General features: G+C 40.4%; 1 protein-coding gene and 1 long non-coding RNA gene across 2 annotated transcripts in view; one reads left to right on the top strand and one right to left on the bottom strand.

Annotated features, from left to right (window-relative positions):
• Nucleotides 1-87: 87 nt before the first annotated feature.
• On the top strand, nt 88-3,845 carry otx1 (orthodenticle homeobox 1; the record flags this gene model as incomplete). The annotated part of the gene is made up of 3 exons (XM_079279809.1): nt 88-184; nt 804-955; nt 2,232-3,845. 3 exons carry the CDS (start codon nt 88-90, stop codon nt 2,988-2,990), a joined length of 1,008 nt encoding a protein of 335 aa, XP_079135935.1. The 3' UTR covers nt 2,991-3,845.
• A 6,813-nt stretch (nt 3,846-10,658) lies between these two features.
• LOC306785874 overlaps nt 10,659-13,237 on the bottom strand; it is a 31,009-nt gene continuing 28,430 nt past the window's right edge. The window contains exon 3 of the long non-coding RNA XR_013772450.1: nt 10,659-11,011. This is a non-coding gene — a long non-coding RNA (uncharacterized lncRNA). The remainder of the gene's footprint in view (nt 11,012-13,237) is intronic.

The raw sequence follows: 13,237 nt of genomic DNA, 5'->3' as shown, positions 1-13,237 counted from the left end.
GGATCGGCCCCCTGTCCCGTCAAGCTGCAGCATCGGGGGAAACCGAACCACTGGCCTGAGCTGGGTGGAGCAGTGACCGCCTGTAGCATGATGTCCTACCTCAAACAGCCCCCCTACGGCGTCAACGGCCTGGGGCTCAGCGGCGCTGCCATGGACCTGCTGCACCCCTCAGTGGGCTACCCATGTAGGAGACGCGCGCGCACACACACACACACACACATTTTACACGTGAATGCTCCCAGTTTGGACCAGTAAGAGCTCCAGACATCATGAAGAAAATTACTAAAATATCTACAAATTAATAATGATATGTTTGGCTGTTAGGCATCTAATAATAATACTAATAATAAGGACTTTGTTGTTGTTAATAATAACTATTATTCATATTATAATAACATATTATTGTGGTTCTGTGTAATGATGATAATAATAATGTTTGGATGTGTTTTAAAAAGGTTTACAGAAAGGAAACAACCAACCATGTAAAATAATAAATGTATATTTTTCTATGCATTATAGATGTAAAGTAATTACTTTATTCTTCACATTAAGTGATTAAACTGTTTATCTTCTACTGTCATTAGGGAGCAGTTTAAAAGGAAATATTAAATATGCTTTAAGTTCATTCTCTTTATCAATTAAAAAATAAAGGTTTAAATTGTCTCTACAGTAAATAAACTACAGCAGAAATAAAATATACTTTTTCTCTCTTAATAATGACAACAAAGTTGAAGTAGTGTTGAAGTCCTGCGTGTTTTTGAGGTGGTTTTATAACGTTGTTTTATTTGTATTTATTATTGTAGCCACTCCCAGGAAGCAGCGCCGGGAGCGGACCACCTTCACCCGCTCTCAGCTCGACATCCTGGAGTCTCTGTTCGGTAAGACCCGGTACCCGGACATCTTCATGCGCGAGGAGGTCGCTCTGAAGATCAACCTGCCGGAGTCCAGAGTGCAGGTGAGAAGTGACGCGTTTAAAAAAAAAAAAAAAACTCCCGCCGAAACCTTCGTGTGGAAAAAACGTCCCACAGACGCACGTGGCCTCGGGGTTAACTCTGGAATATATATTAACTTATGACAATACATTATGTTATTAGATAATATTAAACGGGTATTGTTATACAAATACTCACTTTTACATTACCACCGTGTCACCAGGTATAATACAGAAACACTTAATATCACCAAACTGGCTTAAACTGAGCAGTGTTGCTCAAAATCAATTATTCGTGATTAATTAAAAGTGGGACAGTTCAAGAGTTATTCATGTGTTCACTCTCTGAGAGCAGCAATGAGTTTTAAACACAGTTAAATGTTTTTAAATTGTCCGTCATGTGCTAATTAACAGTGAACTTAACTTAGCTTGCTAACTGTTGACTATCATCAATAAATTAGATCAGGATCAATATTTTTATGGTATTTGTATCAATAAATGTGACTAAAAGGTACTTCATTGTGTAATGTAACAGGATGATTATATAACTAATTTATGAGAAACAATGTGATGATTTTAGAGCTGCTAACGTAATGCTGCCGCTCTGAATGGTGTTAAAACAGACTGGTCTGTTTATACTGGTTATGTAACTGTAGGCAGTTCAACTGGGATGGTTGCCTTCAAGTGTCGTGGTTATTTATACAATCGCCTCTTTCTCTGTTCAACTCGCATCACTGTTTAACCTCTTGATTCAATGAATGGATCCAGATTAAAATGTTCACATTGATGGAAACAAAACGATCAGAAAAGCTTTCTTTCAATCGAGTATTTCATAATTATTTGATGGAACCTAACGGGCTGTAATATGATCTGAAATATGGGATCTGCTCTGAGGATGTTCAGAGTATTCAAGCAAATACTCTGCAAACAACTGGCTGCTACTACAATGTTGAACAAATACGACTCGTCAAAGGCTTTAGGGGGAAAAACCAAGGCAGGCCAGTTATTCTCAGAATGCGTGTGTGAAACAAAATGCTCTCCATGATCCGGCCTAGAGTTACCTCACTGTGTGGTGAAACCCGAGAGCCTGTTATCGTAGCGCCGTCTACCAGCTATGAAATTAGACCCCGTGATGGTGGGTCCGAGCCAAAGGGGGCCGGGGGTGGAAATGAACCTCGATGGCTAATAACCCCTCAATTTCCCTCCATAATGTACTCCCAGCGTGGCCTGGGAGTCTCTTCTTCTTCTTCTTCTTCTAAATGAAATGCTGAGGTTGTTTGTGTGCTCTCATGGGTTCTAGGTGTGGTTCAAGAACCGGAGGGCCAAGTGTCGCCAGCAGCAGCAGAGCGGCAACAGCGCCAAAGCCCGGCCGCCCAAGAAGAAGTCGTCTCCGGCCCGGGAGAGCACGGGCTCCGAGAGCAGCGGTCAGTTCACGCCGCCGGCCGTCTCCAGCACCGGTTCCTCCTCGTCCTCGTCCTCCTCCGCCAATCACACGGGCCCGGCGGCGGGAGCGGCGCTCAGCAGCACCTCTACCTCCATCGGCACCGTCTCCTCCATCTGGAGCCCCGCCATCTCCCCCGGAAACGCACCCGCTACCGCTGTGGCCCCGCTGCCGGAGCCCGGACCGACCTCCAACGCCTCCTGTATGCAGCGTTCGATGGCGGGCTCCGCCGCCGCCGCCGCCACCTCTTACCCGATGTCCTACAACCAGACGCCGGGCTACGGCCAGAGCTACCCGACCCCGTCCGGCTCCTACTTCAGCGGCGTGGACTGCAGCTCCTACCTGGCCCCCATGCACTCCCACCACCACCCCCACCAGCTCAGCCCCATGGCGGCCTCCTCCATGTCGGGCCACCCGCACCACCACATCGGCCAGTCGTCGGGCCACCACCACCACCACCACCACCAGGCCTACGGCGGCTCCGGCCTGGCCTTCAACTCCTCCGACTGCCTGGATTACAAAGAGCAGACTGCAGCCTCCTCGTGGAAGCTCAACTTTAACACCACAGACTGCTTGGACTACAAAGACCAGGCCTCCTGGAGGTTCCAGGTCTTGTGATCAAGCTTTTTATCTCCCCCCCCCCCCCCCCTTCTCCCTGCTCGCCGGCTCTTCTTCTTCTTTCATTCCCCAGATTAGCATATTGCTTGTTTTTTCAAAAGACAAAAAGAGTTTATGAACCACAAGATCAGCAATCGGACTTTATTTTTTCCTCCCTCTCTCGTCACGTCTTTTAAAAAACATATTTAACAAAAACAGAAGAAGTTGTGAGAACATCCGGAGCAGCTTCCTGACGATGAAGAACGAGTTTTTAAAGAAGCTCTCTGGAGGAATACGCACCTCTTTACCTCCGGACCCTCAAATCAAACCCTGTATCGCTTTTTTTTTCTCAAATTGCTTATTTTAGGATGACAGAGATTTTTAGTCAGCGACGTCGAGGAGCTGAAATATGTAAATATGTATTTGGGTCAGTTACATTGACCATGTTTTAGTTGGTGGTTTTTTTTGTTTTTTTTTCCAAATTTGAAAAATTGTTTACCACTTTGGGAGAAAAAAAACAAAAGAAGAAAAAAAAAAAAACGTGTATGTAAATCTTTCCAAATATTCCAAAGAGAACAAATTGGCCATAAAGTTCAGCTTTTATATGTTTCACTCAGAAAAAAATAAATGTTTTACAATTTGAAATGTCTTGAGGGGAAAAACTCTAAAACATAGATGCAGAACTCTTCTTTGTTTTCCAGATATTATTATTATTGTTATTATTCTAACCTCCTCTCATTGGACATGTTTGAAACCGCAGCACTTGACTTGATATTTGGAGTCAGAGCGTTTTTATTGTTTCTGGAGAGGAAAAAAATGTGGATTAATATCTCCAGAAATGACAGTAAGATGTTGAATGTATCTTTAAGGAGAAACCACCCTCACATACATGTTCATCCAATAAAGATCCGTTCAGTCATCTCGATCCTCCGCACTGGATTCTGTCTCACTTCGGTCCAACAACGAGTCAAGTTTTACTTTATTTTATTCCAGAACATAACTCAAGATTCCTGTTTTCTCTCGTTTTGAGCTAGTCACACTTTTATTTAAAAGCTTGTTGATTTATTTGTATTTCCTCCTAATTATAACGGGGTAAATGCAAATGAGTCTATAATTAATAGGAGGGGCCTCGCGCATCCCCGTGTTTAATCCTCTCTGTCTTAAATTGAAACACGAACGTCTCCCCTCGCTTCAGGGAGACCAAGTGTTTGTTTGTCTTCTTTTTTTTAAACTGCAGCGTTAAAAAAAGGCGCTAAATATTGAGCCGCGAGACATTTGATCGAGGCGTAATTAATGCAGCGCGTGATAATTACTCCCGCGCCCTCAGTTGGTTTTCGCCAAAATAACCTGCAGGAATTCAAACCGCCATTGATGCGTAATTGCGAAGGTGGGGCAGGTTAGGGGGTCAGGTGCGTGCGTGTGTGTGCGTGTGACGCTTGCAGGCATACACGCATTATAAAAGGAGGAGGGGGAGGGGGGGGGGGGGGGGGGCACTAAAAGAGAACATCGCGTCAGTTCTCTGGCGAGGTCGTTTCTGGAGGAAAACATCGCTGCATGCGAATTAATTTCCCCCAATATTTAAAACAATCAACGTCCTTCTGTCAATAAATGAACCCCCAAAACAGAAACGTTTGTGTGAATGAGGAACTTTTTAATAATTTTAACTTTTTTGTGTCCAGTCACGAGGATGTTTGAGGGCTGTAACTATCGATTACTTTCATTAAAAGCTCAGTTTGACACATTTATTAAAACAATAAATTCATTAATCGAGAACATGAAGTGAAGATGTTTATCACAGTTAAAGCTCAGTCACAAGCCCAAAATATCCACTATTAACACACAGAGACGCAACTACTGGACATTCATCGTTATTTTAAAATACCCCCCCCCCCCTCTTTATGTAAATGAGGTCGCAGCTGAATAAATATCTGCCGATCAGAACGTTCAGCGAGTGTCCACGAACAGCCGCGGATTTGTTCGGATTTGCATCAAACAAACATTCGCGACCAAATCTTGTGTTTTTTTAATTCAAAGAGGGTTTGAGAGAGACGGAGACACGAGACAGCTGCTCACCTTCAAACGGGGGAAACTTATTGGATGCTTATTGTTGAACGTGTCCTCTGAAGGACAGCAGCTGAGGGACGAGATGGCGCGAGGAGCAGGAGACGTTTCTCTGCAGCATCCAATAAATAAACAAAATGTCAATACAAACATGAAATATAACTTATATGATTATTGTTTACCAGCTGCTAAATGAAGCTAAAAGTAAAACAATGTCACGTGATGTTTAAAAAAAAAAGAGAAAATTATATTTCAAATCGCTTTGAACGCATGAGCGACTTGTTTCATTTCATTCTCTGGAGTTCCTGCAGCTGTTTGTGCAGAAACTCTTTCTTATATTTAAAGCGTTTGTTATTAAACACGAGAGAGAGAATGTTTCATTCTCACTTCACTTCTGTTTTCAGCTGCTGGTTGAATTTACTGTTTCAGAGACAAAAGCATTCAAACAAATAGAGAATATTTTTCACTTAAAGTCAAACTGAGATGCTTTAAAATGCAGAAAGATGAAAGAACATGTTTCTAAACATGTTAATTAGTTTAAGTTCATAGAAGAAAACCAACACTTAAAAGGTATTTTCTTATATTTGATGCTTTTTAAGTCTGTGTGGAGACAATAGTTTAAACTAGAATCATGAAGAGATTCATGTTGAATTGCTACAGTGCACACGTGTTGGTTCACTGAACGACTCAAACACACATCGGCTTCATTTACCTTTCAGGACACGCCTCGCTTCAACGTATTCAAATATAAAAACATCTTGTGTCGAAATAATCATCACGCTTCTCTCCAGATTATAATAAATTTATCAACTGAACAAATCAGTTCGTTTTCTCCTGAACTTTCTTTAAATGTAACATTCATCAGGTTTTTCTACGTTTCCTCGTCCGATAAACAAAAGTAGAAAAAGACGAATGTGGAACGATATCTCATAATCTATAATCAACTAGTTCCTCTCTTTGTTGAACGCACCTTTGTGTATTTTTAGAGATGCACATTCTTCGAGTTCTTTGAGAAGATTTTAGATGAACAGAGTTCAACCAGCACCTTTTATTTTGAGGACAAATATATTTTAAATAGTTTCTCACCCAAGAAATGACGTCATCAGTTCTTTAGTGTACGCAGGTTATTGGACCAGTTCATCACTGTGTGTGTGTGTGCGTGTGTGTGTGTGTGTGTGTTTGAACGTGACATCTACTTACCTGTGTGTGTGTGTGTGTGTGTGTGTGTGTGTGTGTGTTTGAACGTGACATCTACTTACCTGTGTGTGTGTGTGTGTGTGTGTGTGTGTCTGAGTGTGTTTGAACGTGACATCTACTTACCTGTGTGTGTGTGTGTGTGTGTGTCTGAGTGTGTTTGAACGTGACATCTACTTACCTGTGTGTGTGTGTGTGTGTGTGTGTGTGTGTGTGTGTGTGTGTGTGTGTGTGTGTGTCTTCCCTTTATCCTTCTGTCTGGACCATTTGCTCTTGTGCCGCTGACACTCATCTGGCCTTCACACGCGTTCAGTAGGCCGATCGATCGCGTCGCCCGTTGTCACCCGGTGACCTCTCGCTGAAGGAGTCTGGATGCTCGAGGACTAAACTGTTGACGTTTTGTTCACACTGTCCAGAAGATGAACTGGAACCGAGACGGACATTTTATTAATTCTTTTCTTTGCATGAGTGGTTTTGATTTGTATCTAGAAACACAGACAGAGAGAAGAGATTTAGTGTGTGTGTGTGCGTGCGTGTGTGTGTGCGTGTGTGTGCGTGTGTGTGTGCGTGTGTGTGGTTTGTGAGGCCTCGATAAAGTTGAGGTCGGAAGGACCAACAGATGTTCTGACAGCAGCTCGGCATGCTGGGACTGTTTTCTTCTGTTTCCATGCAGGACAGGAAGGAGAAAAACAACAAAACTGGTCTCTGATTGGCTGTCGACTGTCGCCAGACTTCGGCTTCGCCGTGTGTTGATAGGCCGAGCAGTGAGAGGCGATACAGAGGAGGATTGTGTTTACCTGGGAGGTTAATCAGAGGTCAACTGTACACCTGATGTGGGCGGAGTCTAAGGCCTCCGTCTCTGGTTTCTCTGTCAGAAAAAAAGGGTTTATTTTGTTTTGTTTAACGTCAAGTCTGGGCAACATGAAGCCGGTGTAGCTGCAGTGGATTTTCTCTTCTCCTGGTTTGACATGCAGGTAAATAAAGACACCTCGAATCCAAACTCACAGAAGACGAGAGTCCCGATGGTTCCTGTGAGGAGTCCAGGTGGAAAGCAGCTTAGTCATCCCGAGGCACTGGGAGCGTTGGTGATTCCCGGTGGGTTGAACATACTTTAGATTTAAGTTGAGTAGCGGACACAGCCGGGACGACGTCGAGCCTCTTTCATTTATCTTCTGGAGGGAAACTCGTCCCTCCACAGGAGAGGAATCACAGGAGGATTTAGTCCTTTGGTCACCTGACTTCAAGAGGTTTTGGGAGGTTCTTCTAAAAAGCTTTAGGAAATAGTCAAATTGAACAAAAACATCTTTCAGCCAGAGGACCGTCGTTTGTTCCCCGTGTGAAACGAGAAGCCAACGTTGATTTATTTCTCACATAACTTACGTACTTTAGTAGCGGTGCTTATGTAGTTATTTAAACTCAAACGACAATGTTTTCTAAGTATTTCACTATCTTTTCCTTAAACCTAACAAAGTATTTCACGATCTTTTCCTTAAACCTAACAAAGTATTTCACGATCTTTTCCTTAAACCTAACAAAGTATTTCACGATCTTTTCCTTAAACCTAACAAAGTATTTCACGCTCTTTTCCTTAAACCTAACAAAGTATTTCACGATCTTTTCCTTAAACCTAACAAAGTATTTCACGCTCTTTTCCTTAAACCTAACAAAGTATTTCACGCTCTTTTCCTTAAACCTAACAAAGTATTTCACGATCTTTTCCTTAAACCTAACAAAGTATTTCACGATCTTTTCCTAAACCTAACAAAGTATTTCACGATCTTTTCCTTAAACCTAACAAAGTATTTCACGATCTTTTCCTTAAACCTAACAAAGTATTTCACGCTCTTTTCCTTAAACCTAACAAAGTATTTCACGATCTTTTCCTTAAACCTAACAAAGTATTTCACGATCTTTTCCTTAAACCTAACAAAGTATTTCACGATCTTTTCCTTAAACCTAATAAAGTATTTCACGCTCTTTTCCTTAAACCTAACAAAGTATTTCACGATATTTTCCTAAACCTAACAAAGTATTTCACGATCTTTTCCGAAACCTAGATCGCTCCGTTAGCGCTGTTAGCATAATTAGCTATGAGCCACCGACTCACAAAGTTGTTTGTTTTTTTAAAGTAAAAAAATCAAATGTGAAACTGCTTTTTCGTGTTTGAACATAATAGTAAATTGAATATTTTTTGTGGATTTGGACAAAACAAGACATTTGATTTTAGCATGCTAATTAGCACTGAACACAAAGTACAGCTGACGTCATTAGTTTATCAGTAAATTGAAGGATTTCTTTCTCTTTTGAAGTTGATGGGAAACCAGACAAGAGTTGACCGGTGGAAGCAGTTCTTCTTCTTCTGTCTTCTGGACAGAACGACTTCCTTCATATCCTGAACCCGTCAGAGAAAGTAGGGCCGGAGCAGAGAGGCATTTAAAGGAGGACTCGCGTTATCTCATCTGGAAACGATGCGGCAGCATTCGACCCTCGTCCCGAGTCACAACTTGTCTTTTTCCCCTGAAGCCCTTCAGACGTGGGAAAGCTCAATGGAGGCTCGTTGGGCCTGCCGGCTTCAGTGTTTCCCACCGAGGACGACGTCTGACCAGTCGGTCACGTTTCCTCCTTTTAGTTTGTTCTAAACCGACAACATTTCTCTCCACTCTCAACTCTGAAGTTATAAAATCAAATTACAGAAATCCTCAGATGTTTTGGGGTAAAATGTTTCGTCATCACCAATCACAGATATTACAATCTGTTGTATTTAACCATATTTTACAGCTGATGTCTTCAAGAGTATCAGCAACGTTAAGTGTTTTAGCTGTTGAAAGGTTCCGGGGTCTCCTGGTCTCAACAGAACATTACAGTTGATGACATTTGACCAAAAGTTGAACATTTATCTGAATTTTAATCTCTGAGCTCGTTTTAATCACAGACTATCACATTATGAGGCCTTTTAGTCTCACAGGCACAAACAGATATTCAATACAGATACGTTGCACCATAATTAAGTAGATCTCATTCACTGAGTTGAGAACTAAGAAAACTCGACTCTCTTCTGTAATCCGAATAAGATCTTTTCAGTCAGTGGAGAGTGATTTAGTCTCTGTGACGTCTTTAATTGTCCTGACATATTATATTTTGGGGGATCTTGTGAAACAAACCTATAAAACATAGATCACCTCCCTGAGGGGAGACTTGATCGGTCCAATCAGAGCCATCATTAGCTGTGATGAGGCCTCCGCAGAATCACTGCGCAGCTGCTGGACAGAGGAGAGAATTAAAAAACACAGATAACCTGGATAATAGCACGTGCCGGAGGCGTGACTCATTTCCAAATGTTAACGAGGCCGTTTCACAGCTCCAGCACGCGCTGCAGTATGTTAATACCACTAATAAGCCTATCTCTGCCAGTCATCTCGGAAGGCAAAGATTTGAGCAGAATAAAGCTGCGGGGCCACATTTTAAATGAAGCATAACTATTTATGATTTTTACAAAGCTGACATAATTGCTTAAAGGGTAACTGAGGAGAGGTCTCGTACTTTGTTGTATCATGAAAGAGCAGATTTCACTGTTTGCATGTCAAAAAGGACAGAGATGGGAGGAGCTCGTGCTCGCCTGTTCAACAATTTTGCAGCTTTTTATTGGAGTTGTCAAGTCAGACAATCAGCAGTTAATGCGGCCTTGGTTTGTAAATGATAACACGTGTCAAGAGACGCACTGAAGGCACCGACAGATGCCACTTATCTCCAGCGGCCTCTGCAGTGTGACTGTATCATCGGAGGGGAAATATAACACGCTGATGTTTACACAAGAGAAGTATTAGTATCAGTCACAAATGTAATTCCTTTCACCTCTCCCTCTCGCGGAGGATCGGCTCCCCAAAAAACATACAATGATTCTTTTTTTTAAAGCTAACGAAAACAAAAAGAGCAGAAAAGCATCCTCGCTGATCTTCTGTCCATTTTTCAACATCGCTCCTTGTTTATTTATTTTTATTTTTTTGGGTGGAAATCCTCTTAGAATGCAAAGTAAATAGATTACGATACAGTGAGGGATTAGGGCTCGCGCGGCGCTGTCAGATTAGTCGGTGAGCGCCGCGCGCCGACAGCTCTGACACGGACATGGCTGCTGTTCAGGAAAGGGGCTCCGCGCGACGCTTTAAAGACGCTGGTTGGCTCCTGTTCATGAATAAAACTGTGGCCCATAATCTTGGGCCAACACACACAAACACACACATACACACACACACACACACACACACACACACACACACACACACACACACACACACACACTCTCTCTCTCTCTCTCTCTCTCTCTCTCTCACGAACCTGCAACATTCAATATGAGAGGTGGTGGAAGTATAATACAAGTCTTTATTTTATTTTTTCAGGCTGATTAATGAAAAGGTTTAAAACGTTTTCAGTCGGCGAAACCATTTCTCTTTCAAGGTTGATTTGGTGAAGACATCACGAAGAAAATAACCTGAATTCACCTTCAAATGTCACAGTTCAGATCCTGTTTTTAAAGTTAAAATTGTACAATTTACAAACAAAAGTAAAACAAAACTAATGTATTTACGTATAACACTCATGTATTGTATTCCTCTTTTATCAGATATCAGTCAACTGCTGTTCGGTACAAGGTATTATTACAGGTGATTCCTCCGCATAAGCATGTAGACAAAGAAAGTCTGTTATTGGTGAAATGTTGTTGTGTCTCTTAGTTTGTTTCTTCAAACCATTCCTAGATGGACGACATGAAGCATCCCGAGGTCTTCACCGTCCTGAGAGAGAGAAAGAAAGAGTAAAGTTAGTTTGATAAATCTGAATTAACCGTGTTTACATATGCAGACAGCTGATTATCAGCACATGTTCGGCTCTTGTGATCTGAACTTGTGCAACACCGATCATTTTACCTTTAAGTGCACCGAGAACTCCCAATTCACCCGTTGATCTGAATCTGTACCGTGCTACTCTGTCCTTTTTATTCTACAGTCACACATCTGACCGACAGGAAAGACAGAATGTTAACTTTAGGGTTTAACTGATACAAACATGTATAAAACCATGTTTAAGTCGTGGAGCCTTGAGCCCCATTCATTATTTTAGTCAAATTAAAAAGTCATCGTATAGCATGTCGAAAAAAGTCATAAAAAAGTCATAGTATAGCATGTCGAAAAAAGTCATCGTATAGCATGTAGAAAAAAGTCATAAAAAAGTCATAGTATAGCATGTCGAAAAAAGTCATAAAAAAGTCATAGTATAGCATGTTGAAAAAAGTCATAGTATAACATGTCGAAAAAAGTCATCGTATAGCATGTCAAAAAAAGTCATAGTATAGCATGTCGAAAAACGTCATCGTATAGCATGTCGAAAAAAGTCATAAAAAAGTCATAGTATAGCATGTTGAAAAAAGTCATAGTATAGCATGTCGGAAAAAGTCATCGTATAGCATGTCGAAAAAAGTCATAGTATAGCATGTCGAAAAACGTCATCGTATAGCATGTCGAAAAAAGTCATCGTATAGCATGTCGAAAAAAGTCATAGTATAGCATGTCGAAAAACGTCATAGTATAGCATGTCGAAAAAATTCATCGTATAGCATGTAGAAAAAAGTCATAAAAAAGTCATAGTATAGCATGTAGAAAAAAGTCATAAAGTCATAGTATAGCATGTCGAAAAAAGTCATAGTATAGCATGTTGAAAAAAGTCATAGTATAGCATGTTGAAAAAAGTCATAGTATAGCATGTCGAAAAAAGTCATAGTATAGCATGTCGAAAAAAGTCATAGTATAGCATGTCGAAAAACGTCATCGTATAGCATGTCGAAAAAAGTCATAAAAAAGTCATAGTATAGCATGTTGAAAAAAGTCAGAGTATAGTATGTTGAAAAAAGTCATAATATAGCATGTTGAAAAAAGTCATAGTATAGCATGTCGAAAAAAGTCATAGTATGGCATGTTGAAAAAAGTCATAGTATAGCATGTCGAAAAAAGTCATCGTATAGCATGTAGAAAAAAGTCATAAAAAAGTCATAGTATAGCATGTCGAAAAAAGTCATAAAAAAGTCATAGTATAGCATGTTGAAAAAAGTCATAGTATAGCATGTCTTAAAAAGTCATCGTATAGCATGTCGAAAAAAGTCATAAAAAAGTCATAGTATAGCATGTCGAAAAAAGTCATCGTATAGCATGTAGAAAAAAGTCATAAAAAAGTCATAGTATAGCATGTCGAAAAAAGTCATAAAAAAGTCATAGTATAGCATGTCGAAAAAAGTCATCGTATAGCATGTCGAAAAAAGTCATAGTATAGCATGTTGAAAAAAGTCATAGTATAGCATGTTGAAAAAAGTCATAGTATAGCATGTCGAAAAAAGTCATAGTATAGCATGTCGAAAAAAGTCATAGTATAGCATGTCGAAAAACGTCATCGTATAGCATGTTGAAAAAAGTCAGAGTATAGTATGTTGAAAAAAGTCATAATATAGCATGTTGAAAAAAGTCATAGTATAGCATGTCGAAAAAAGTCATAGTATGGCATGTTGAAAAAAGTCATAGTATAGCATGTCGAAAAACGTCATCGTATAGCATGTTGAAAAAAGTCAGAGTATAGTATGTTGAAAAAAGTCATAATATAGCATGTTGAAAAAAGTCATAGTATAGCATGTCGAAAAAAGTCATAGTATGGCATGTTGAAAAAAGTCATAGTATAGCATGTCGAAAAAAGTCATCGTATAGCATGTAGAAAAAAGTCATAAAAAAGTCATAGTATAGCATGTCGAAAAAAGTCATAAAAAAGTCATAGTATAGCATGTTGAAAAAAGTCATAGTATAACATGTCGAAAAAAGTCATCGTATAGCATGTCAAAAAAAGTCATAGTATAGCATGTCGAAAAACGTCATCGTATAGCATGTCGAAAAAAGTCATAAAAAAGTCATAGTATAGCATGTTGAAAAAAGTCATAGTATAGCATGTCGGAAAAAGTCATCGTATAGCATGTCGAAAAAAGT

The sequence above is a fragment of the Melanostigma gelatinosum genome, assembly GCF_949748355.1.
Source record: "Melanostigma gelatinosum genome assembly, chromosome: 12".
Taxonomy (NCBI): Eukaryota; Metazoa; Chordata; class Actinopteri; order Perciformes; family Zoarcidae; genus Melanostigma; species Melanostigma gelatinosum.
This window is presented reverse-complemented; position numbering and strand designations above follow the sequence as displayed.